General features: G+C 48.6%; 1 protein-coding gene across 1 annotated transcript in view; it reads left to right on the top strand.

Moving 5' to 3' along the window:
* The first annotated feature begins 3,979 nt into the window (after positions 1–3,979).
* ADAM9 (ADAM metallopeptidase domain 9) overlaps positions 3,980–25,999 on the top strand; it is a 30,412-nt gene continuing 8,392 nt past the window's right edge. The window contains exons 1-15 of the mRNA XM_074563902.1: positions 3,980–4,194; positions 13,995–14,092; positions 15,470–15,534; positions 16,623–16,701; positions 18,610–18,686; positions 19,419–19,608; positions 20,397–20,462; positions 20,907–20,978; positions 21,678–21,847; positions 23,033–23,114; positions 23,884–24,017; positions 24,237–24,408; positions 24,534–24,626; positions 24,850–25,045; positions 25,545–25,650. Of these exons, the coding sequence (XP_074420003.1) occupies positions 4,101–4,194; positions 13,995–14,092; positions 15,470–15,534; positions 16,623–16,701; positions 18,610–18,686; positions 19,419–19,608; positions 20,397–20,462; positions 20,907–20,978; positions 21,678–21,847; positions 23,033–23,114; positions 23,884–24,017; positions 24,237–24,408; positions 24,534–24,626; positions 24,850–25,045; positions 25,545–25,650 (1,694 nt within the window). The 5' untranslated portion in view covers positions 3,980–4,100. The remainder of the gene's footprint in view (positions 4,195–13,994; positions 14,093–15,469; positions 15,535–16,622; positions 16,702–18,609; positions 18,687–19,418; positions 19,609–20,396; positions 20,463–20,906; positions 20,979–21,677; positions 21,848–23,032; positions 23,115–23,883; positions 24,018–24,236; positions 24,409–24,533; positions 24,627–24,849; positions 25,046–25,544; positions 25,651–25,999) is intronic.

Below are 25,999 nucleotides of genomic sequence, written 5' to 3' on the forward strand. Positions count from 1 at the left end.
GCTGCTGGAGGAGGCTCAGAGCCAGGAGGGGTGAAACTGTGTCTCTGTTCCCTTGAGCCCCCCAAAGTGTGACTCTTGGATGTCTTTTGAAAATAAGCAGGACTGAATTTGTTGAGCAAGCTTCCCGTTAATAGGAAAACAGGGAAGGGACTTCAAGAGTTGTCTAGACATCTCCTTGCCCAGAGGAGGAACTAGTCCAGCTTGGATAGTCAAGCAGCAGAATTTTTTTATGCTAACTGTCCTGCTCCTTGTACAAAGCAATTGTCATTGGGAGCCCCCCCCTGCCTAGTCTTGGCTCGTTTCTGTTATGCTTAGAGAGCTCTAGTGGTTCCCCTCTGAGTGCCTTCTGGATGAGACTCAGTGATTAACTGAAGAGAACAGCACACTCAGCTATAGAAAGGTAGAGTGTTAGAGACCGGGGTCCTGCTATTGACCCTCTACATCTGGACAAGCTGCTGCCTGTTTCCATCAGTTTTCTCCTGCCTCATTTAATCTCCCACACAGTGTCTTGAGGTCATTAGATTGGAAATGCCAAGCGCAGTTTGAGGCAGGTACGTGGCATTCATTAGCTCCAGCTGGAAGCCAGGCAAAACATGTAATTTGATAAGAATGTATTTGGGAAAGAGCCATTACCAGGATTCATAGGTGCCCGTCAGCCAGCGATCACTGGTCTGGTGTTAATGAGTGTGCTTCCTAAGCCAGCTGGACTCTTGCTGGTGATGTCAGTGAAGTCCTGATTGGATCCAAAATTCTTAATCTGTCTTATTTACAGTGCTTATAAGCAAACACCACACACGTGGCCTGTGGAGAGGATGTGGGAGCCAGTAGGATTGAGGTTGGAGGGAGAACATGACACATCTGACTTTGCTGTTTAAAACTACTGCTGCATGTTCAGCCAGTTTAGTTTGAGTCCTTACACTCTTCAGTCTGGCAAAGGTACGTGTTCAGCATTCACTGGAACAGGGAGTGGAATGGCCAGCCCCAGCACGAGGATTTTGAGAAACTTCTTTTCTTGCTGATTCTACAGCTTTGTTACAAAGAACTGTGAAAATAACTGACAAACAGCAGATGTTTGGGGAATTAATTCCGTATCTTCTCCCCTGCCCTCGCTGTCAGCTTGAGCACACTATGGCTCGCAGTGTCTGTCACCCAGCTCACAAAGCATCAGTGAACTCCACACGTACAAGAGTTATACACCAGACCGTACTGTGCTCATGTTATACATCAGCCTGGCTCCCTTTAGAAACAAGACTAAAAATCTTCTACAGCCTCCAAAGGGGGTTGGCAGTGACAAAACACAGAGGAGGAAATGCCTCTTTCCGTGGGCATTCCTTACCCCCACAGAGGAGATGCAAAGGTCCCACTTATTTGCTGGTCGTTACATCTCTGGCCTCGTGCTGTCCCGTTCGCTGTATTCCTTGGGAAATGGCGCTGCTGTCTTGTGGTCCCTCCCTCTACCACGGGTAGGAGACTGTGTCCCTGCTCTGTCAAAGGATGAGGGAATGCTTTTCCTTGAAAAATACCACATTCCCCCCCTTCCCCAGACACTGAATGAGATCCTTTTCAGCATCTACCACATAAACTTTGTTATCACACTGAATACTACTCTGCCTTTGGTGTAAATAGTTGGTTTTACATCTTTTTGGCTCAGCAGCCCCATCAGCGAGTGATTTCAGCTGGCCTGGCGGCTGTGTTGCACAGCTTACTCTTGTATTACCAGTGTCCTGTGGGAATGAGATGTCCAGCACACATATTTGGTTTCCATTTGTGTACATTTTTTCTTAGTAAGTTCACTTCTTTGGGATATTTCCTGTTTCTGCCTTTTATGCCTATTTAAGAGCATATTGCTCCTATTTAAGCCTTTGAGAGAATGAAACATCCTAATTTTAATATCAAGTAATCTCTAAGGCTCTTGTCTGCAATGGGTTTTCTCACTTTGCCTTATTCTAGTCGTAAAGTCTGTGCTGAAGACAGCTGGTGGCCTGAGTCCGTGCTTGCCCTTAAGGTTTCATTTGTGACTTAACACATTGCAGAGCTCCAAGATTTATTGGTTTGTTTCACCCGATGCTTCTCCAAAAGCATCTTCTACCATGTCTGAGCGATAGCTCTGCTGATGTGGGCATTCCAGGTGTGTTTCAACTGGTTGATCGGATGAGCAGTTCTCCAGATTTTTTTGTTTCTGAAGTTGGCAGCTTTGCATTTGACCCAAAACATGTGTTCAGAAGCTGTCCTAGCTTTCCGGCCTCATTTCTGCTTCGTTTCTGGAGCTTTGAGATGTGTTATCTTCAATTCCTAGTATTGCAAGGCTGCAACAGTGGTGGTGACAGGAGATGTCAAGGGAGACAGCTATGGCTCTTGTTAAAACCTGGGAATCTCATGCCCCAGGCAGGAACCATGGGGTGATTCATGTTTGTGCGTTATTTGTACAGTCGTGTCCATATTTGATCCACGATATTATCCTAATCCATGGAAAGCCTCCTATATCTTGTGTAACACCCAGCTTATGGGAAGCAGAGGGTAGTGCCTGACTCCAACACTACGTGCAGCTTCCATAAGGGCTGGAGATACGTGTATATATATATCTAACCTCTGTGTTAGAGGTGGGAATTCCCACCTAACATCAGGTGGGAATACAATCCTCTGTCTCAATACAATTTAGCATGCTGGCTTCCTGCATAGCTTTGTGCTATGGTCTGTTCAGGTACATAAAACTGGCTTCATAGAGTCAAGCTGTTGGCTCCTTCCAACAGCAACGGGAGCTTTTCTGGCTGCTGGAGGCCATGGAGGGGGAAACCTGAGTCGCAGGTTGTCCTACAGCTCCTGCAAAAATGGATGCAGGGTTTGGGAATGTGAAGGGCCAAATGACTCTTTCCTCTTTAATTGTTCACCGTAGCCACAGCAGCATAAATCTCTTATAAAGTCTGCCAAGAACTCATCGCTAAGGGGGGGAAGACTCGTGCCCATTGCTCAGCCTGTTACATGTTTATTGATGGCATCTTTCACATTATGTGCATTCAAAAGCAATTTCTAAAACATCGTGGATGTCGGTCAGACCCCTGTGAGCGAGAACTCGGGTGTGTAGGGATGTTTCTGGCTGGTAGCCCCCAAAGGGCCCTCACCTCTCGTCTGTTGTTTGTGCTGCTGAGATGTGGGTGGCCTTTGGCGCAGGTCTGGCTCTGCATCTACGGGGAGGTATTTCGCTCCATCTGCTTTGTTCAAAAGCAGTGACCTAGGAGGGAAAAGAACGTGGAGGCTCAAAAAAACCTGTAAAGTACCACTTGGAAAACGAGGAAAGGTTATGGATATTGTATAAGTTGTTGGTGAAAGTGGATTTTATTTGTCTAGGCTCTCGTACGCTGCTTATCACTATGGCACGAGGGTGCTTCTCCATCACCCGTTCAGTAACGTGAGTCATGTGTCATGTGTTGTTTGTTCCTCTTCTCCCAGGGGAAGACAGGGTGCCCCCATGGAGTGCTTCAGGAGCGTGTCGGGGGGCTCTGTGCCTGGCCGGAGGCAGGGCCGAGCAACCCGTACACGCGTGGAGTGGAGGGCGGTACCGCCGGTGCCTTCTGGAGAGTTTTACTCACCTGTATGCCATGGTGGAGTGCTACGGTGAAGTCGTGTTTCCATGTGCTTCGAATTTGTAATGTAGTTTTTTGGAAGGAAAGGCCAGAAGAGGCGCGGTGTCTGTGGTCTGTGCGGACACCAGTTCCTTTCTGCGAGCTTTTTCTCTGGGACCCGCCTGCTCTCGGGACCCGTTTGCTCGGTCCTCAGTTGTTTTTTCTCTAAGAAAGCACTGGAAATGTTAAGGCCAGGTTTCCCCCAGCCGCTGTCACACAGGCGGCGCCGCTCGGCTCCCTCTCCCGGCTCAGCGGGGCTCCCTGGAGCTCCGTGGGGCCGGGGGGTGATGAGGCCCCCTCCCGTGTGGGCGCCGGGACGGAGTGTGGGGGGTGCTGGGTGCTGCCCTCCGCCGCCGGGGCCCTCCGGTGCGGCGGGCGGGCGGAGCGGCCCCGCCCCGGGGCGGCGCGGCGCAGGCCCCGGCCCGGCTCCATAAGGCCGCGGGCCGCCGGCCGGACCCAGCGCCCCAGCCGGGAGGGGCGATGAGGACGCGGATCGCCATGGCCTGGGCCCGGGCGGCGCGGAGCTGCCTCTGCCTCCTGCTGCTGGCCGCGCCCGGGCAGCCGGGCCGGGCGGGTGAGTGCGCCGAGCCGGGCCGGGGCCTGCCGCCCGCCCCCACCTCCCTTCGGGCCGCGGGGCCGGGCCGGGCTGGCAGGCGGCCTGCGGCCCCCTTCCTTCCCCGGGCAGCGCGGCCGGGCCCCTTCCCCCTCCCCTCCCCATCGCCCCCAGGGCTACCGGGGCCGGGCTGGCTCTGGGGGGAGCTGAGGGGGACGGGCAGCCCCCTTCCCTCCTCGGGGCTGGCAGGTGAGGTAGGAGAACCCCCTCCCCATTGCCGGAGCGGGGCCATCCCCGTCTGCCCGCCGATGCGCGGGGCCGAGGGCAGGGGACGTCCCCCGGGGCAGGGGGGGTGTCCCCCGGGGCAGGGGGTGTCCCCTGCAGGGGCAGCACGGGCAGGTCACGGTCACCGCGCCGGGGTCACAGGTGTCCGCAGGACCACGGGGGAGGAGGGTGGTGAGGCTGGCGACGCTGGGCCCGGTCCAGGACCGTCTCTGCCAAAACGCTCCTGCGTGGCCGGAGGTGCCGCAGAGGGGCCGGCGGGACAGCAGGGCCTTTGTCTGCACCCCGAGGTGCCGGCTCGGCCGGTGAGCTGGCTCTCCCTGAGCACCCGCCACAGTTTGCAGGCGTCCAGGGAACACCGTCACCTTCCTCCCCGACCCTCCCAAGCCAGGCTGGGCAGTCTGCTCTCCAGCTGCTCTTACTGGGCAGGAGGCAACCCACGTACAAGAAAGCCTGTAAATGTGCAGCGGGGTGGGCAGCCTGGTCACGGGTCTCCCAGAAATCTGTGTGAGCAGGTCCTGGGTACAACCGTGTAATTTCCCCTGCCCAGAGGATGTTGCATGTCTGCATGGAGGTGACAGGACGCCCACATCGTTTACACAGCATTTCAGGGGACGCGTGGAGGGACCTGTGTCGTCCCTGCTGTGTTTGGGTGGCCGTGTCCATGGAGGAGCCATGGCAGCGCCTGCGCTGGCCCAGCTGAGTGTGGGGCAGGACCCCCAGCGGCTGCTCTGCCCCGAGGAGGACGGGGGCTGCGTCCTGGGGCGGGAGCTCAAGCACAGCACGATGCCATCGCTAACAGCAAGGAACAGCACCGTGCTCTCTTTATGGGCTTTTAATGAGTTGACGCTGTGCTCTCTTTATGGGCTGTTTATGAATTGAAACTGTTTGGTTTATGGGCTTTTACGATGCTGATTCTGATGTTATATGTACGTGATGGGCAGAAATGTCTCCTCTGTCGTTGCTTTCCTCCTCCTGAAGAGATATATGCGCTGTGTTAAACTTCTGCATTTTATCATTAACGCATAGTTTTATAGTCAGGGCTGCCTAATTGAGGAATCTTCTCTAAAACTAATATTGATGCTTCATGCTGAGAAAAAGTGCTCTTGTGGTGGGTATCTCTCCCTGAGGGATTCTGTGCTGCGAATCTCGTGCCTCTCACTCGGCGTGTTGTCCCTGGCGCTTGTGAGCTGTGCGCTAGACAGAAGCCGAGCTCTGAAAGGTGGCTGCTGGCTCGTGGCGGAGGTAGCGCGGCGTGTTGGAAACTGCCTTGCCGGAGCACCAAGGAGCGAAGTCTTAAAAGATGCATCTCCGGGATATTGGGTGCTTGTGCTTCCAATGGACTGGTCGGTGTTTTGAGGAGTAATATTGTAGTTCCTGCCTGTGGGTAGGAGGAAACACAGGTCCCTGAGTTACCGATGGTGAATGGCGGTGTTTCTCTCTGCCTTCTGGAATCTCTGTCCTGCCTAATAATGCCAAATCTGCGATGAAAGATAATGGATCTCTTTGTCTCAGTCTGAGCATGAAGGAGAGGGGAGACACGAGTCACCTCTTCCAGTTCATCCAGGCACTTCCAACTTTTGGGTTGGAATGTGCGTTTTTTGGACACTCACCAATAAATAGGGGTACAAGGCAGAAATAGGGTGTTACTGGAAACTACTAACTGAAAATTCCTGAATGAACATAATCATACAGTGATGTGTAGCCTTAGGGGTTTTGTATAGTGTAGATTTTCCCCTCCTGTTTGTGTCCGTAGGAGGCCTCAGCGTTCGGCTGTATAAATTCAAAAAGAAACCATCTGACATGGACATAGGCAGGGACTGGGGTTTTTGCTGCTGGATCTCTTCCCCGATACTTGGTGTCATGCACATGCCGGGATGTTCTAGCCATGCTTTACCGGTTTTTAAAGGAATTCTTAAAGTGTCTAAACACTTTGGTTTGAATTTGCTGTGGAGATGCAATGTTTGGTTAAGATAATTCCTTTGTTCAGCTCATGAAAAAGACAGCACTGCCTCACCCATATTTCAACAAATCTGAGACAATCATTCAGCAGAGTAAAGAGGGGTTTTGTGGTTATTTCCTCCACATGAGAATGCGAAAGACATTTCAGTGTAGCTAATATTGCCTCTTGTAGTGCTTTCTTTTCGGAAAAAGGAAGTTTGAAACAGGACTTTGTAGTTTTTGCATGTCTCGATCATTCTCGTTTCTCAAGCTAAAATTAAAAAAAAAGGAAAGTTTATTTGCTCAGCTCTACCGAGTTCTGTGATTGAATTTGTGTTGTGTGGTTTCCTTTGGTGGCCAAATTTAAAGATAGTGACGTCTCCGAAGAGAAGCATTCCCACGAACCTCCGCTGTGTGAAGCGAGCTGACATCTGTGCAGCTGGCGGGACGTGGGGAAGTGACTTGGGTCTGTGGAGGTTGGACTAGATGACCTTTAAAGGTCCCTTCCAACCCAACACATTCTGTGATTCTGTGTGCGCAAGGGCTCCTCTCCGGGGGCAAGACTGGCAGGGGTCGGGGGCAGAGATCCCAGCGCCGTTCACCCAGGAGGAAGTGTGTCCCGGTGAGATGAACCGTCTTGCTCCAGAGGAGAGTGTGGCTTTGCTCAGTTTCTCCTTGTAAGAAGGTTCCAAGGTGGTGAGGATGTTGTGACAGTACCAGGGAAGGGCGATAGTCCTTTTTGTGGAACAGGAGTATCTGTTGTCTTGCAGACAAATTAGTGTGGTTTTAGAAAGGGCAGAAGGAATAGTAAGAGTCTAGACAGGAAACACTTACAGCATAGGTCAGGATTTCAGCACGAGGGAGGTAAGACTTCTCTAGAAAATATTGCTGTAGAAGAGCTCAATATCCTCATTAATGTCCAAAGGCCCCAGTAAAATACTAAGAGAAATTGCATTAACTGTTCCTGCCAACTTTAACATTAAACAAATATTCCAGGTGAGCAATAAATCAAGTAGGTGAATTTGCTTCTCTTGCCATGATAGTTGGTCATCTTTTCCTACCCTCTAAAAAGGCTGTGACGCAAGGAGACCCACTTGGTCTGTAGGTTTAGAGCAAGGGAGGGAGGAGATGGAAAGAAGTCACAAGGAATACCACCCTGTAGAAGAACAGCTGGCCAGATGTTCCCAGGTGCTTTGGAGCCCCACCAAGGCACTCTTTAGCCTTTGAGGACGGGAGGAACTGAAACTGCCGGCTTCATAGGAAATGTTCTTACTTTTAGCAGAAGATTTGTTAGCTTGGTGTTTTTTATAAATCTCTAAATATTTTTAAGTAGACTTGGATAATATTTACATAGTGAAAGTGAAAGAGATTTTTGCTTCCAGTAACCAAAGAGTAAATCTTACTACAGCTGTCATCTTAGTGGGACAGTCAGCTGCACCTAAAAATGCTTTTCCTGGTATGTAATCGATTGAAGAACTATACTGAAGGAGTAATCGGTGGTTACGTGGTGTTCTGGAAGGACATCTGTAAGGCAATTCACTGAAGTTTCTCCACAAACAGGTATGGCAAACTCCTTTATGATTTTGAAAACGGGATACAGAGAACGCGCGTTGAGTGTGCAGTTGATGCCGTTCCAGTCAGACAGGATTCAGGCTCCTTAAAGAAAGGATTCGCAACCCCCATAATGTGGGCACATGAGAAAAATATCTGTCAAAAGATGCGGCTTTGGAAGGACGGGTGCAAAGTGTTCTGCTGAGGTGGAAATAATTGTCTGCACAAGTACGAGAGGGTGAAAAATGGGGTGCAGGAGCATGTTGGCAGGAAAGGAAATGCGTGTTAGAGTGGTGAACGACAAGCGAATCAGCCGTGCTGTCTGTTAGGGAAGACAGATTAACCTGTGGAGATACATAAACACACAAAGCATGTGAACCTTCATACTTGTGAGGCCTCGCTGGGCTGCTGTGCCCTGGTTTGGTCCTTTTCCAGGATAGGTACCGTCTAACGTGGAGAGTAGAGCCTAATATGAACAGTCAGAGATCTAAGAAATAGGGTCCACAAGGATGTATTGAATATTGGCTGTTACTTAGTTGAAGGAAAAGGGAAGAGAGTGTGACAGCACACTTTGAAAATCTAAAAATTTGCAGCCAGACGTAAGGGAAGTAAACTGTCCACCTCCTCTGGGGATTAGAGGTACGGCTTCAAAGGCAGCGGGGGGAACCCATTGGACATCAGGGATGCTGCTTGGAGATGCCCTGGGTGGAAGCGATCCTACCCTGGGACCCGAGGATGGACTAGATGGCGTGTAAACTGTTGGCACTTCTTCTGGTGAGCAGGCTGCTGCCTAAGTGTCAAATGACTGGCATGGCTGACTTCATGTATTAATTGTAATCGATCATAACAACGGTTAATTTAATGAGTTTGTGTATTTAATGCTTTAGGAGTGTGCATCTTTTGACTCAGACATGCACACAGCTAATAGAAGATTAAAACTCATTGCTGCTGACTGATGCTCTAGGTTTAATGTGGTTTTGGTCAAACCTTTACGTTGATAGTAAAATGGCTAGAAGTTGCTGGGGTGGATGCAGGCACAGGATAAATCTGAAGAGAGCATTAGCAATGCCTTACTTCCATGTGGTGCTGGGTTTTGTCCTGGCTCTGTTTCCACTCTCACGTGGGGATTGAGTAAATTGGAGTAGGCGAATACGAGTCAATGGTCATACCGGGTGTCCTCTCTCTGAGTTTCACTGATACACAGCTGGGAACAAACTTGGGTGGTATCAGAGGAATTTCAGTGTTTTTCTTATTGTACAGAACGATGCTCTCTGATATGCCTTGAGGTGATGTGGGGGATCCGAAGGGGGGGGTCAGAGCAGAAGTGGAGCCCCGCAGCCGTTGCTGGCGGTCCCAGTGCACTGCTGGACCCTGGGATGCTGCAGGTGGGACGGTTTTGAGCCCTGTCCCCGCGAATCCAGTCCTCCTCCTCGGTGTGGGAAGGGTGGTTTGTTTGCACGTTCCTATCTGAGCTGCTGAGCTGGTCACATGCAGATGAGCTTGTTTTTATTAAATTATTTTTGTGGTTTAACAGGCTGCAGTCTAAACGTTCCCGTTTCTTTTTTTTTATTTTTTATTTTTCCACTTCCATTGAAGACAGTATCTTTGACCTCACTTGAGTAGGCTTGGGAAAGAGTTATGGTAAAGGACGGGTGATAATTGGGGTGAACTGTTGGGTGTGGGTGGCTGTAGCTGAGCCAAGGATCTGGCTCACGCTCAAGGAGCGTGCCGAGGTCTGTGAAGACAGGAGCTGCAGCTTGACTTTGCTGAATGCCGCTCTTACCTGTCGTGAGTGAATACCCTAACGGCTTGTCTCGGCGTCTGGAGAGCCGTAACGGCTGTGACGCGCTTCGATGGTTTTCAAGCTCCTGCATGCCATGGAACATGCACAAAATTCCTACTGTGGATTCGGGACAGAGAGGGGAAGATGATTCACATCTTCCTAGTTGCCTCTGATGCTTGGTAATTAAAGGCAGTCTTTAATGAGACAAGATAAATGTAGTGGGTGCAGTTGTTTTTTTTCTGCTTGGGAGTACAGTCTCAGCTGGTGTTACGCCCAAGAATGAACGATAAGAAGCTCTACTCGGTGGTGACGTGTAGCACAGCTCAGACAGCAGCCTTGGCCAGGGGCAGGAAGCACCTGACTACAAGAAATCCTGTGAGTTACTGAAAAATTTATTGCAAACTACTGGGCTTGAGAACCATACTTATTATATTGCAATGAAGTTTCCCAAAAAGGGGTGGAGAAAAAGCTACAAAAAATAGCATATCTTAGGAAAAGTGAATATAAATATCTTCAAACATCTTGCATGGAAAGCAGCTGAGTATCTGAGTTTGGTTTTTGCTGTCGTTTTTGCCTTTCTTTAGTTGCTCTGAATGAAACCACCCGTACTTTGTAGTGAAATGTGCGAATGAGTTCTCATGGATAGTAGCTGTCTTGACTGGAGAGCCGGTCACATCTTGGTACCCATGTGGTTGCAGGAACATATCTGATAATGCCTTCGCAGCCTGCTGGAGCCTAGCGTTTAGCTAGACTGCTGCGATAGCTGCCAACTGCCTTGTCCTTGCTAGAATTTCGCCTTCTGCTAATTAGGTCAGGCCGAGTATGGTTTTCTTCCCTGGGTGAGGTAAGGTCTGAACGTGGCAGTCACTAGAAGGGGTGGTGAGTGCTTGGTGCAGCTGGAGGTGGCTGATGTGTTACTGGAATAAGGACGTATCTTTTAAGATCGGTGTTTCTCGGAAGGAAAAAGGCCTGTCCCCGAGCAGCAGCCGCCTTTGTAGGGGGAAGATTTAGGGGCAGGGTTGTCTCTTGCATGTTCTAATTCCTGCTTCATTGCACTCGTCCCTTTCATTGGATTTCTGATTAACCAGTCTGCTGCCCTCTTTGAGGGGGGCTGGTGAGGCGTGAAACGTGGCGTGGGGCAGCCAGCGTGGAAGTAGGTTCTTTATGAAGTGAGGATTGATGCCATGGAGATACCTGTGAACGGATGCTTTGTCCTGGGCAGTGCCAGGGGAGGAGCTGCTGCACTTCCAGCCGCTGCCGAGCTGTTCTGTCCTGGTGAGAATCCCACAAAACAAACTCTTGTCTCTTCTGTGCATCAGCGGCTTGTTGTCAGTTTGATCTGTACTGAAACATGGGGAGAGAAAGGGTGTTTTTGCCAGAAGAGAAGAGAGAACTAAAAGTTAAAGGGAAATCTGTTTGCATTAAGTTTGAACTTTTAATGTGAAGGCTGCTTTTCTCTCTTTAGTTCCACTAGAAAGCAAGGCGGTGCCTTCCTACCCTGATATTTTAGCTGCTTGTAATAGGAAGCGCTTTGTTAATCAAGACCAACACGCCCTCCTCCTCTGATGAATTTTGCCCACAATGAAGGGAAGAATAAGGCATTGTACCTGAAACCAGCTCCCGAACCGGGGGTAGTGAAGGGAGGGAGGGAAGGAGAGCAGAAGGTGGGGGGAGAACTGTCAGAGTATTCGGAGAGCTGAAAATTGTGCTCCTTTAGTGCACAAGAAGTGCACTTAGTGCTCTAAGAAGCCGCCTCTCAGAGTTGCACTTTTCTCAGAAATCCCTCCCAGTTTCGCTAGCTTTGTGCAATGATTCACTCCTTTGTCTTCTGCTTCCAAGCTGCTTTTGGGGAGGCATGCCGCTTTCTGAGTGCTGCCGAGGTTAACCCTGCCCTGATGTTTCTGTAGTGTGTGTCCTAAGAGAGTCTCCAAAACTCTGTCCAAACATCACAGTGCCATATCCCCCTGAGTAAAGGCACTTTCGGACGGCAGCGGGGAAGAAATAAGTGCAGAGCAGCGATGTGTGAGAGCTTGGGTCCGGATACGAGCGAAATGTGTGGTTGGAAGCGACAGCTATAGAGAAGTGATTTACTGGAGTATGTACTTTTGGTGGTTGATCCCGGGGAAGGAAGCAGCCCTTCCCTCCCCTGTCTTCGGGCCAAGGAGGTATTGACAGTGTATGTTCCGTAGCCTGTGATCATAAGGGCTATTTTCAGGAAGTTTATCTCTGCTTTTTTTTATACCTTTTTTCCAACAATCACTGTAATTCATTTAATGAATCTTCTGCTGCAGTATGTGTTCTGTGTTATTTCTTGAGAAACAACACGGCTCTGCCTATGTTTTTGTGACCAAAATGCTCTATTACAAACAGGTGCACTGCAGTGCATCTGTGTTCTCCAAATGGACGTACATGTGTGCTGTAAGAGGAGAAGTTGAAAGCAATCTAACTGCTTTTGCTTCCTCTTTGGATATCAGTGGAAAGAGTGCAGAAGTGGACGTGCTTTTCACTTGGGCAGCCGTGTTCCGGGATGCCCGTTTGAAGCGCAGACCCAAGGTGATACCCGTGGTGCTGAGGTTGTGCGACAGCCTGCGGGGGACGAGAGGAGAGGCTGCCAAAGCATCCGCGGGAGCCTGAATGTCACTGCAGCTTGGCCGTGCTGGCTCAGGGAGGCTTTCGGGGAACCCCTGGCATTTAAAGCCCGCGTGGGGGCTCCTGCCTGGTTCCCGAACGATGGAGCGTGTCTCCCCTGGAGGCTTCAAGCACCCATTGCCTTCATGTGACTCGAGAAGCCACAGCCACCTCCGGAGCTGCAGTGTATGAGTTTTGATGTGCTCAGAGTAGCTGGTTTTTAAATGAATGCAGTATCTCAGTCCCGCTCTGAGAGGTTTTTTGAGATCTCAGAAACTAAGCACTGCCTCACCACCCCCAGATATGTGGCAATTATTTCTGGAGACAAAGGGTGATAAGGAGGGTAACTGTTCCCTTCCCCCTGCCTCTGGGTCGGACACTCAGGCTCCTCGGATGAGCTCACTGATTCCATTGCCATGAGCTATAAAACTCTTGTTCTGAATCCTGCCTGAAGCCCCGGGCGACCAGCCTTCCCCCCGGGCGACCAGCCTTCCCCCCGGGCGACCAGCCTTCCCCCCGGGCGACCAGCCTCCCGCGTCCCGGCAGAGCAGCTCCCGAGCCAGGCAAAGCGATTTACATGTGCAATTTATTATTGTTTGCAGAGTCGATATAGAACAGTTGCTTGCAAAAACCGATGCCTTATAAAGGAAACTTGGACCGTAGACTTTTGTTTGGTTGTTGTTCAGTCAGAGGATGTGGTGGATGTTGCATATGCGAATCATTTATAAAGTGATCTGCGAAGGGCCGCTTTGTTGCATGCGTTTGTTTCACCTCGCTTGTTTTTGTAAGGTCCTTAAGAGCTCTCTAAGAACACAATGAGTAGTACTGGCCTCGAGTCAGGCATCTGGTGTGATGTGCAAGGCCAGGGCATAACGCGGAGCTGGGCTGGGCTGGCTTTGTGAGGCCGAGCCGTCAGCCAGAGCCCCTGGAGCTGATCTGGAGCGGCTGCGTGGGGCCATCAGCCCCTGGAGCTGATCTGGAGAGGCTGCGTGGTGGAGCTGGAGCGGTTCTGCAGGTTGGCAGCACGAGGCACCTGATTTTGACACCGTCTTTCTGTGTGTCCTTGAAGAAGTTCTCTCTGTGCTGACCTGCTTTGTTAAATGCTCTGATTCCTGCTGATGAAAGGTGGTGGTGTATGCGATAGATACTTGTAAGACAGTAATTGGAATGTGAAACTTTCAATTTGAAACCTTCTGGTAAATTTGGTGTCCTCTCTGCTGGATGTCTGTTGCTTTCTCTGGCCTTTTACAAGACAATCCGAGCATGCTTTGCTCTGAGGTCTGCCCTGTGCTCTCCTGTGTGCATCAGGGCCTTTGGCTTTTTCTTCTTGGGTTACCACTCTCTAAACATGTGTGGTGCCTTGGCAGCGTGGGGCTATGTTGTTTCTTAAAAGTAGAGCTTGTAAGCACGATAAGAAGCGATGCCAGCCTAGTGGCAGAGGAATCTGCCCCGTGCACTGCTGAGGACCCGCGTTCAGCAGCCCGGTTCCAGGGCTGTGTTAAACTGGAGACCTGAACTGGAATCACAGGCTGCCCCCTTCCCGCTGAAGGGGCTTCCCCTGAAATAGCATTTTCCTTGTGCCTTATCCTTCCGACTGCCTTGTTTCTTTAGCCAGTGTTTCTGTTCTGCTTTCTAGGTTTCCAGCAGGTTTCTCAGTTGTCTTCCTATGAAGTTGTAATCCCGCAGAGGTTAGGAAGAGAACGGCGAGAGGCTTCCAATGTCTCTTCAGTCCAGGTACTGGGCAGTCTGAAGAATGCCTTCAGTTTAGTATCTACTTCCTAATGAGGCCCACCCAAAAGTGACCTGAAATTCTCACAAAACACTATCAGACTCGTCTAGCAGCAAACAAGTACCCACCCTCACAAAAGGTATCACACCTAGCGTTGCCTTTACCTGAGTTACGGGAGATGCCTCCCTGCTCCAGAGGCGACAAGTTGCCGCAATGGGTTTTTGATCTGGGTGCAAAAGTTGTGTAATGGGAGTTGTTAAGCACTGGAATGAGTTTCGGAGAGGTGGTGGAATCATGATCCTGGGAGATGCTCAAAATGTGCCTGGAGGAGGCCCTGGGCAGCCTGGGCTGGCCCTGCATTGAGCAGGGGACGGGTTAGATGACCTCCAGTGGTACTTTCCAGCCCGTATTATTCTGCTGTAGCCACGAACTAAAGACTGCATGCTTCAAAGTATTTGGATTAGACCAACTGTGCGTAGTCACAAATCTTATAAACATTGGCAAAATTTAATATTAACAAAAATGCGTTGCAGTTTATTGCAGTTGTTGACCGGTTCTCCTGCTGTGATAATTAATGTAGTGGTCAGGTGATTTCAGTTTTATCCACTTAATATTTAAGGAGCCAGTTGCTGTGGGTAGCACTTGACTAACGCAAGGCTGTGGAGGCACTGGCCCACTGTGGATTTCAGTAATAAAACTGTGTTGTCCTTTTCCAGCTGTTACTAAGAGGTTTTCTGTGGAAGTCTTACAAACAAATAATAAGAAAACCACAAAGCTATTTTGAAATAGCTTCCTTCATGTGACTTTTCCCCCGTTACAGAGGAAGGAATGCCAGGTTCCGGAGGTAGGGACAATGATAAAATAGGTTTCAGGCTCACCCACTCGTGGTTATTCCCGGTCTGGTGCAACGAGCAAGACTGAAGAAAGTAAGTTTATTAGCTCAGTACCTGGCAGCTCCCACGTGTGGCCCTGGCAGTCGTTTTGTGTGCAGGGAACCCAAGCAAATCCTGCTGGCCGTGGTCAGCTTCTCATTGCGAAGTCTCGCGGGCTCAGCCAAGGAACACCCGCGCCCCCGACCAGCGTCGGGGTGCCAGCAACGAGATGGGAGAGGCAGCTCCGATCCGCAGAGTTCTGCATCCCTCCAGGGTGAAATTCTGCTGGTATCGGCTGCGTCTCCAGCAGGGTCTCTGCTGGTACAGCTGTATCTGAGAAGGCTGAGAGTGCAGACTAGTCCCGAGTGAGGGAAGGTGACAGGAGTGACTTGAATGCTGTAGTCGTAGCAGTGATGAAGCTCACAGAGACTGCTTTCTGCTGAACTTTTGTTGATTTCAAAGAACGTTTTATTCATTAACATGAGTAAAATGCAACTCTTTTATATTCAGGACAAGGTGTCGTATGCTGTTGAGATCGAGGGAAATGAATACACGATTCATCTAGAAAAGAACAAGTAAGTGATGAATTTCTTTAAATTATTAAATTCCATCTATTGTGTCCAGCTAACGAGCTGGCAGGGTGCACGCGAGTTCCGATTCTTGAGGTTCTTTGAGAAGTGCAGTTACACGCTGGCTCTGCGAAATCCGCGGAGCAAGACGGCGCAAGTGGATTGAGTCACACGGGCTTGGCCATCAGGCAGAATTTTGTTGAACTCCCGCCCCCCTGGTGACCCCCTCAGCGAGGGAAGCAGCAGCGTGCTCGAAGGGGATCTGGAGAACCGTTGACAGGACTCTCTCCATGCACATCTAAAAATAAACAAGCTGAACTATATTTCAAGTAAATATTTTCACTTTCTTCTGGGGTTTGTTTATTGTTTCAGGGTTTTTTTCCTGTCTCAGTAGCACAAGAATACTGGTAAATGAGGAAGCGGACTTTATATCCAAGGCCTTAATATTCATAACTTACAGACAATATAGATGTTGTCTGGTTTGAGTTTAACTTTTAAAGGGCTACTTGCGGCAGCAGCAAGTGACCATTTAGCAGGCTATTGCTTCTTAAAAGTGCCCTCATAACAGGCAAAAGAGACAGAACTATTTGAGTGTACAAGCCCTTGGGGATCTTTGGCTGCCACTTGCCAAGCCCCTGACCCTCAGAAACATGGGAATTCAGCTACGCCGCATGGAGGGATTTACCAGTGTGGGTCAGCAGGCGTAGTCGTGGGAGACTTCCCAGTGCACTTCCTTCCCCAACTGGGGAAGAGAAGGCATATGCAGCAGACTGAGTGCTGTGATTTTTTTTTTTCTCCACGAAAGCAAACTTTTAGCACAATTTAATGGCTTTTGATGCTTGTTCTACTTATCTGGAGTGTGGTGGTTGATTTGATTTCATTAGTGGTTCCACCATTCTGGTATCTTGGATTTTGCTGTGGAAATGCACAATTTCTTTGTTAATTTTGGGTGGTTTTCCTTTTGAATGTTTCCTTATTTAATTGGAATTTACATATTTGTGACACTTTTGATTAGGATCATCTTACTGCCCTGCTATAGTGTCATAGTCACTTCATGAAATTCCTCTTGTATTCCTTCTCCCCTTTCCTTACAGGGAACTGCTGCCCAAAGACTTTGCAGTTTACACCTATGATAAGGAGGGGAAGCTGCAATCTGAGTATCCAGATATCCAGGTAGGATTTCTTTCTCTTTGTACCCTTACTGGCGGTGACTTGAACACTGAGCATCTACAGGATGAGGGAGTCACGGGTTAGAAAACGATAGTTGTATTTTTCGCTGGGCCAGTTCCCAATGCCGTGCATGCCTGCGCTCTTCCTGCGGAGAAGCCTTGACTTTGGATAAGGATCGAGCCTAGAGCTTGTAACAGGCCCGTATTTTGTTATGTGGAGGTGATTGCTGTCTAATTAAAAGCGACTCTTCTCTGAGAAGGAAATGCTGTTCTTAGCTGTCTGATATCGCGTTGTCTGAGAGTGGTGCTGCGGTATCGCTGCTGGACACAGGCCGTGCTTCTCACGGGCACCAGCACACACGGAGCAGAACTGGGGTGGGAGGTGACTGAATAGCTGGCTTTTGCTTTTACACACGATGCTCTTCCAGACCGATCCACAGGCCAAAATGAACGGTCAGCTGCTGACCCATCTTTTCAGTTGTGCGAGGCTGTCTGTTAATGACTGTAAGAATTTTTGAGGGCTGATGGGGTATCCGTTAGTCCAGAAATTTGGGAACTACTAGAAGGGATGATGAGATCAAGTCTGGAGGACCTTTGAGAAGGATGTTGTTTGCATAGCAATGGAGTTATTCCACTGAAAAAGCAGCTGAAGCCCTCTTTTCTGTACAAGCAGCCTGCCTGGTAGGTTGTCGTTGAAAATTTAATAGCTTCCGTAGAGTAAGAGTAAAAAGCAGCTCGTGTGATCCAAAAAGCACAGGAGTATTTCTAATGGCTTCACTCTTCTGATGTATCAGCGTTGTTCCTTTGGAAGGGACGTGTTAGTCATACATGATTCATAGGTTCTTGTTTTTGAAAAGAGAGCACCTGAGTCAAGTGTGTATTTACTTCCTGGTTAAAAGTGATTGACTAAGAGGAAAAATGCTTTTTCTGCACCGGGTCATGAAAGTCACCACGGCCCTGAAGGATTAGCACATGCCTTCAGTGCTTTCTGCGTTCGTTGCTGAGACAACAGCCAACATAATCTGCCTGACCCCTATAATACCATTCGAAAATGCGCTTGTCAGGGAAAATGGAGTGTATTTGCCCCTGCTACCACCTTGTCTACTTTCCAAAATGTGTATATAGAGGGCAAAATGGAAGTATCTGTCTCGTCAGGGCTGGTGGGGATGTGCTGTGCAACCAAAGAGCTGGGCAGCACAGCGCCTGGTGGCACGGACGGCGGGTGCTGGCCCGCTTCGTGCTGCACAGAAGTTCTGTACGGGTCACGCGTTCTGCAGGACTGTTTTCTAGAAGCCTGAATGGTGTTTTGGCCCAAATCGGTAGGGAGGGGCTGGCCTCAAAATATTTGAGGCAGGGTGGAGGGAAGAAGTTAAGAGCAGGATGGCTCACAGTCAAGTTAATAAATCCGGTTGGTAGATAATGCCGGAGCCCTGCTCGCGGGTATTTATAACGTGTTGGCAGCGCCAGCTCTGAATCGGCTTCGGGTAGAACGACTGAGGGTGTGACTGGGATTTTTAGCTGAAATGTGTAGTGACCTGCTGGCCCCACCGAGCTGTGAGGAGCGTCTGCCTTACAGAGCTGGGAGGTGGGGGTGCAGCTGGAGGGCTGTGTCCCTGGCGTCTCCATCAGCTCCGTGTGTATAAATCCTCGTGTACTGAGGCAGGTGAGGAAATTTTTAGACATACATTAGTGAAGGAAATGCTGTTATACTGTGGTAGAGCTAGAGGCATGTTCGAAGCTATAGACTGTAGCCAAAAGGCATGTGGTAAACTTTAACTTCAAGCGTCTTACGTTCTCAAGGTGTAACTGCTGCCCGTCCGTGGCAGGCACAGCGATTACCGATCAGAGATGGCACTGGCTCTGCAGCTACGTGTGGAATATGTGTGTAACGCGCCCTTGTTTTCCCGTGTAGGATCACTGCCATTATCAGGGATACGTGGAGGGGACCCTGGATTCCGTGGTTGCTGTCAGCACGTGCTCGGGGCTCAGGTAGCACGGCTCCTCTTTTGTGTCCCTGCTGTCACGCGCGGCCCGCGGCTCGCTGAACCTGAAACAAAATCCTTGCTCTGTTTTTAACTACTGTTCAGCCAGGCAGGGATTCATTGGCTGGGGCCAAGCTGCAATAGCATATGCCTTTGTGCAGTCTTTCTGTGGTTAGTAAATATTTGAAATACCATTAAATAAGTTGCAATTTGTTATCAGGGTACAGTAAGTTGTTCTTTGACACTAGTTTTGGCTTATTTTCTAATTTGGGTAGGTGGTCACTACAAAGAACTGTACATCGTGCAAGAATGGAAAGTCAAACGCTAGTCTGCAAATTTTACAAAATTGACCCTAAAGCTTGTGCACTTCAAATTTGATGGGAAATTTTTTCTGCTTTAGGCTAATTTCCATATATTTTGGGACTTTGATTTTTTGCAGTGCCATGTCAGACACCAGAGTGGCAATAGTAATTGGACTAAAGCATTTCTGCTTAAGGCCTGTGACTTGATTTCTTGGGCATTGCAAACTCTTACAAAAACATATAATTTGATGTATTTGTGAAGGCCCAGTGAAAGGCTGCTTTCAGGCTTGAAGTGAAGCATGCTGGTTTGCAAGGACTGAGATATAGACGTGCCTTTAGTTATCAAAGAATAATTGTTCCTTTGTTTTACTGTAAAAATCTGCGTAACTATCCTCTGTGCTTAATGCAAGAATTTCTCACACGCTACCACATTCTAGGGGTTTGGTGACAATAGGGAACATCACCTATGGAATTGAGCCCATGGATTCCTCTTCTGGCTCTAAACACATTCTATATCGACTGGATAATGTGAAGAGAGAGTCCGCGACGTGTGGGGTGACCATGGAAGACCACGAAAGGGAACATACAGAGGAAAATCACCATCCCAGTATGACTCAGCTGCTGCGGGTAAGTGCTCCACTGTTCTCTCCACAGCCCCTGGAACGCGTTTTGTGAGTGTTCGGCTGAGGATATGGAAGCAGCTTATCAGATTTCCTGGGGCTTAACACATACCGAAAGGCTTCTGATTCAGAGGGCTTTCCACGCTGCTGAAAAACTCAGTTGCTTCCACAAAGCAGTTGCAATTTTCTTCTGCTTCTGCTCAAAGCAGTGGGAGTCGAGTGGCGATTATTCATGGGCAGAGCTTTTTGGGGGCTTTTAAGGGCAGGAACACTACCCTCGTTGGAGAGACTCGTTAACAAAGCGTCACATCAGAAGCCAGGGGAATACTGTGTTGTTTATTCCATTGTCCTGACCATCAGAATAACAGTTTGGGGTGAAGGTCCCCCTCGTCCTTTAAGGGCTGGCTATACAGCAACAAGATTGCAGTAAAAGCAGGAAAATGAAGAACGTTGTGTTTCGTGTCAAGGTTGTTGGCATTTGCTTCGTAGTGTCTTTCTGCTCCTGTGTAAAAGCGCGTGCTGTCTTTGCAAAGAAACCCCTGTGAGAAGTAAAAATGTCGCTTTTGAAACACAGAAAATCTTTGTGCAGATAAATTTTAGTGTAAAACACCAAGAAATTGTCATTGTATTGGATTACACTTCTTGGTTTTGGCTTGTTTTCGTCATGGCACAGAGTGCTTTGGGAGTGTGTCTCAAACCGTTGGTTGTATCAACCGAAATATGACAATGTCGTGGGTTTTTTTGTTTACGCTTGAATTAATAAATTTGAAGTTGTCTAAAACTTTTTTTCCGTAGAGAAAGAGGGCGGTCCTACATCAGACAAGATATGTGGAGCTGTTCATAGTTGTGGATAAAGAGAAGGTAGAGATTGTGTGTCGCGTTCCCTTCCTTCTCCCCAGGAGATGGCTTGGAAGGCCCTCAGCCTTCATTGCTCCCAAATGGATTGTTGAAAGACACTGACGCTTTAGCCAAGGTTATGCAAATAGGCTAAACTAAAACTGAACAAACATGTTCTATGCCATACTCTTCAGGGAAGAGTAAGCTGTCAGACGTGGAGAGTTTCTATCAGCAAGGGAACTAAAAATGTAAGGAGAACACACGGCAAAAGCTGCCTTTGCTGTTTTCTCTTGAATATTGAGCTGTTGAGCAATAGCAGTGAAGATGCTGCTGCCTTGATTGACGTCATCTTGACAGGAGATTTGGAGCCAGGCAAAAATGTTTTTCATGTTACTAGTCTTAAAATGTTTTGCTTTTTTTTTCTACATCTTGTCTTTATCTCTTCATGATTAAGTTTTTGTCTCGCAGTTTGAAGATTTTGGGAAGAGTGAAACAGAAGTGAGAGAACACATGGTGCAACTGGCAAACTTCCTGGACAGCGTAAGTGGGAGTGATGCTGCGCGCGGAGCCCTGCGGCTGGGTTTGCTCCTGTGAACTTCCACTTTGGAGTCTGTTCTGTTACCACTCTGAGAAAGAAATAATGGTTTTTATCAAGCCAGGAGCTAACCCCGTTCCCTGGGCCGTCGTGTTGATGAGGTTGTGCTGAAGGAGTGCCAGAGGAGCAGGGGCTGCACAGCGATGGCCGTATCTATTGACAGGGGCTTTGGTGAATGCATCACTATGAAAGCTTTTCCACCTCTAAATTAATCTGCAATCATCATACTTGAGAATTAATTAGGGAACTCTTCCCAGCTGCGCTACATCCAGTGAGTGACAGGGCAGATTGTTGCAATTATTGCAATTCATGTGTGTGTGTAAAGGTTAGAGAAAAACCACGTCTTTCAGCTTGACTATTTGAGATGATGCTATTTGTCGGGCTTGAGACTCCTTTTTATTTCTGTTTCGGATTTTCTTTTAGTATGGCCAATGTGGCATTTAAGCTTTGATCCTTTAGCTAACGAAAGTCTAAATCACGGGGTAAATGCATTCTGGTGACTTGAATTGTGTACTAACTTAAAAAAAGAACAAACCCAAGCAGAAAAAGTAGATTCTTGCAATAAGTTACGTAACGCCAGACCACTTGTTCTTGTCTGGGGGCCTTCAGAAATATTTCTCCTTTTTTTTTTTTTTCTTCCCCAGATGTACATCATGTTGAACATCCGCATTGTGCTGGTTGGTCTAGAGATTTGGAAGTATGAAAACTTAATTAGCACAGACGGAGGTGCTGGGGATGTGCTGGCAAATTTTGTACAGTGGCGAGAGAAGAATCTTGTTTTGCGCCGGAGGCATGACAGCGCCCAGTTTGTTCTGTGAGTTAAAGTTCTTTCCCTTTGGCTCTTAAGAAGCTTATTCTATTCCTGTCTGCTCAGCCGCACTGTACCATCAAAGGTAGCTGCTGTATTTCAGTCTGCAGTGGTTTATGCACTTGTGAAAACATTCCAAGTCAACTTAAGCATTTTTAAGGTTTCTGTGGTGCTTGAATTCAGTGTCCTCTCTGACAGCTATATTGCTAAATAACCATTTTTTTTCTTGTCCCACGTGTCCTGCAATGTTATATGGTGTATTGTATAAAGCTTCCGTTCAGATAATCCTTGGCCCGCTTGTACACTGGTTGGACTTGTAATCTAGGGCTTTTTCCCCTTGAAAATGAGCATAAACCTGGTGCAGAGCGTTTTAATGGAGAAAAAGTTGTTTCTGCAGTTGGTATCCAGAAGCTGGCTCCGTGGTTTGAGCTTTGACACGTGACGTTAATCTCTCTGCCCCTCCTGCCTTGAACTAGCACAGGGCTTCCTGAGCTGCCGTCTCTGCCCCGCTTCCAGGACGCGTGTCCCCGTGCACTTCCCGCTCCCGCAGATAGCGCAGGCCTTAGGAAGTCACTGCCCAGAGCACGAGAAAGGGCAGAGGTGAGGGCACGGCTTCGCACGGGGCAAGGGCCCAGCCTGCCCTCCTGCAAAGCAGGAGCTGGAAGCCCTTCTCATCACTCAGGTGATGAGGGTGAAATGGCTGAAAAAATACTCATTTTTAAAATTCTATTATATGAAGTAAAATGCAGTGCATTGTGCTGTTGCACTTAAGCTTTAAGAACTGTGTAGAAAGAAAATCAGAGAGTAATAAGAAGGAAGTTGACAAGGAAAGAAATCTAGGGAGTCTGGCAATGGTACAAAGGCAGCTAACAGCCAATTAAAACAAATGACTGTAAGGGTGGACCGTTTCGCTCTTTATATTTAGAGGGAAGATGTGGAAGAGACTGACTTTCTCTGCAAACTCTTGTCTTAATTTAAAAGAATGAAAGAGCCATGAACAGAAAGACAAAGCTGAGCTGGTACATTCATACCCACAGTGCTCCTTTGTTAGTGTTGGAAAGCTGGGACCGCGGTGTTGTGTGTCCCCCGAGCAGAAGCGGTGTGTCGGGTGGCTGTGGGGCTGGCTGTCAGCGGTAGCGTGGGTCTGTACCTCGGGATGATTGCCTCTCCTTTCTCTCCCCGGGACTGCAGGAAGAAGGGCTTTGGTGGCACAGCTGGAATGGCCTATGTGGGAACAGTGTGCTCCAAGAGCCACGCAGGAGGCATTAACGTGGTGAGATATCCTCAGTGATACTGTGAATGCGATCAAGATGTGAGTTTTGCGCTCTACAGGTCTTCCTGGAGGTGCACAGTCTTTAGTAACAAGGCTGAAGTGGCTTAGTGGGGGCTTTTATGTGTCCCCAACCATTTCTGGCACTTCCACTATGTCTGGATCACAACTTTTCTGTAATCTTCTGCACCCTCTGCGTAGCCTCCGCCCTCCGCAGCGTGCAGCACTCATGACAAAGGGACAGGATTTCTCTGCTGACATCTTAAGCGCCCCTGCCTTAGCGGTGTGGGGAGCTGTGGGTGTTTTCAAATCTGTCCTCTGGTGTCTGCTTGACCCACACAGTCCTGCGCTCCCGGAGCAGTGCCGGTCGACTGCCCTCTTTATGTGAAATCACAAGAGCGTTAACGAACTGAGTTGCTGATCTCAGATAACCAGCAATCCCAGCACTTGTTTTCTTGGATCAGTGACAGAAGTTCTGGAATTGGAGTTTGCATATTTAAGGAGATTTGGGCTGGTGTGGAGAACTCTTGTTTTTGTGTTAATGTTGCAGCTGCACTGGAAAGCAGAGGTTGTTAGGTAGTGTTCCAAATATCTAAGGGCTTTTATTGCCAAGCAAATGACATGCGCTTGGTTGGAAGGCAGGCACAGTTGGTCTGGGAGTCCTGTTAATGGGGAGACAGAACGACAGAAGTGTCTTTTTGGCACATAAGTAAACACTGGCTTTCTCAATAGAAGCTGTCCATTAATTTTCTTCTGTTTTGCTCTTGTGCAGTTCGGAAGAATCAGTATACAGATGTTTGCATCAATTATGGCTCATGAACTGGGGCATAACCTGGGGATGAACCACGATGATGAACGCGTCTGTCACTGCGGAGCAAGCAGTTGCATTATGAGCTCTGGAGCATCGTAAGTAACTGAGAAAAGGGAAGGCATTTTCTGAGCGTCAAAACTCACCACCCATGCCCTTAGTTTCTGCAGGCTGCTTTCTTCTTCAAAGTACTCTTGCAAGGAGTCGTGTGACGCTTGCAACTCGTGGGGAAAACAAATGTTACCCTCGTTCTGCAAACGGAGGGAAAGCTGCTGGGTTGGCCTAGCGTAAAGATATGCTTATGTTCTCTGTTCCAGAGGATCGAGGAACTTCAGCAGCTGCAGTGCGGAAGACTTTGAGAAGCTAACTCTTAACAAAGGTGGGAGCTGCCTGCTCAACGTTCCCAAGCCCGATGAAACCTATAGCGTCCCATACTGTGGGAACAGGCTGGTAGATGCCGGGGAGGAATGTGACTGTGGTTCACCAAAGGTTAGTGGCCGGTGTGTTTCCCAAATGCTGCCAGGGGAGCCTTGCGTGCCCCTTGCTGGGCATCGCGGGCATTGTGCGTGGCGGGGGTTGCAATCTCTTGACATTCATAACACTTACGTTTTCAGGAATGTGAAAGTGATCCTTGCTGTGAACCAGGTACTTGCAGACTCCGATCCGGTGCTGAATGTGCTTACGGTGACTGCTGCAAAAACTGCCGGGTAAGAGACTCGGATGTATTATTTGCAAGTGTTCTGCAGTGGCTCAGAAAAGGAGAGCATTGGCGTAGCCAGTGCGTCCGTGAGAGAGAATTGTCATGCACGTACACCGAGGGCTTCAGATCAACGCCCTTGTTTTTGGACACAATTGTGGGTCGGGTGCAGTGTTTGTCTCTGCTGTAAGGTTTCTATTTGCTGACGCAGTTTCCCCCTTCTCTCTCTTTAGCTCCTTCCTGGAGGAACCGAGTGTCGGGCGAGCAACAACGAGTGTGACCTTCCAGAGTACTGCAACGGCACCTCCCAGTTCTGCCAGCCCGACTTCACCGTTCAGAACGGTCACCCCTGCCACAACGAGGAAGCCTACTGTTACAATGGCGTTTGCCAGTACTACGATGCGCAGTGTCAGGATATCTTTGGCTCAAGTAAGGAAGAGCTACAATTTTTCTAGGAGATGTAGTTAAAAGAATACGCTAAGTTCACTTAAAATATATTTACTTGTTTTCGTGTCACAAAGACCAGGTGGCTTTGGCAAAGGATTCGAAACAGTGGTGTTGATGGCTAAGCCTTCACACATTCTTTGTTACTGCTGTACGTGCTGGTGATTCAAGTAGTAATTTTCTTGTGCTACAGTGGGGCTTCTGGTGTACAGGGCTGTAAAGAAGCCATGAAGAAATACCAAATGGTATAATGGAGTCAATGTTAAGTGACTTTTTCTCTCTCTCTTTTTAAACTTGGAACCTTGCAGTGCAGACATTTTCACCTCTTTTTTGTTTTGACCTGGTTCTTAAGCTCCCTGTCCTGCATGGAAAACACCAGGTGTAGCAGGATAACTGGGCTGGGTAAAGGAGACATGATAGTGTGAGATGTTCCTGTCCCTGTTTAACTTGGTTCCTCTGTCTGGGGGTGGGCTGTTGTTTGCAGAAGCCAAAGCAGCGCCCAACATTTGTTTTGCTGAAGTGAATTCCAAGGGTGACAGATTTGGCAACTGTGGTTTCCATGGCCATGACTACAAGAAATGTTCCAGCTGGTGAGTTGAGCCCAGTGCATCAAAAAGTTCCTGAATGTGTCATTGAGAAGCCTTATTTGGGTGCTGTAGTGTTAGTTTGGGGTGTTCTAGGCGGTGCACTGGGGAGAGACATGTTATGCCGTGGTCTAACCTTATTGCCATGCATGCATCGTTCTGAAACCACGGTGAGATGACTTAGAAAAGGCGTGTTTTATCCTAATGTCTGAAGCTGTTATTAGCACTGAGCTCAAAGCCCCCACACTTACGCAGTGGTGAGTTTTGTTGACTTTAGTTTTAGACCCTCTACCTTTAACTCTTGCACATAATACTTGAAATGAGTTTGAATGCTGGGGCGATTCCTCCATAGCTG

The sequence above is a fragment of the Larus michahellis genome, chromosome 20 (assembly GCF_964199755.1).
Source record: "Larus michahellis chromosome 20, bLarMic1.1, whole genome shotgun sequence".
NCBI lineage: Eukaryota > Metazoa > Chordata > Aves > Charadriiformes > Laridae > Larus > Larus michahellis.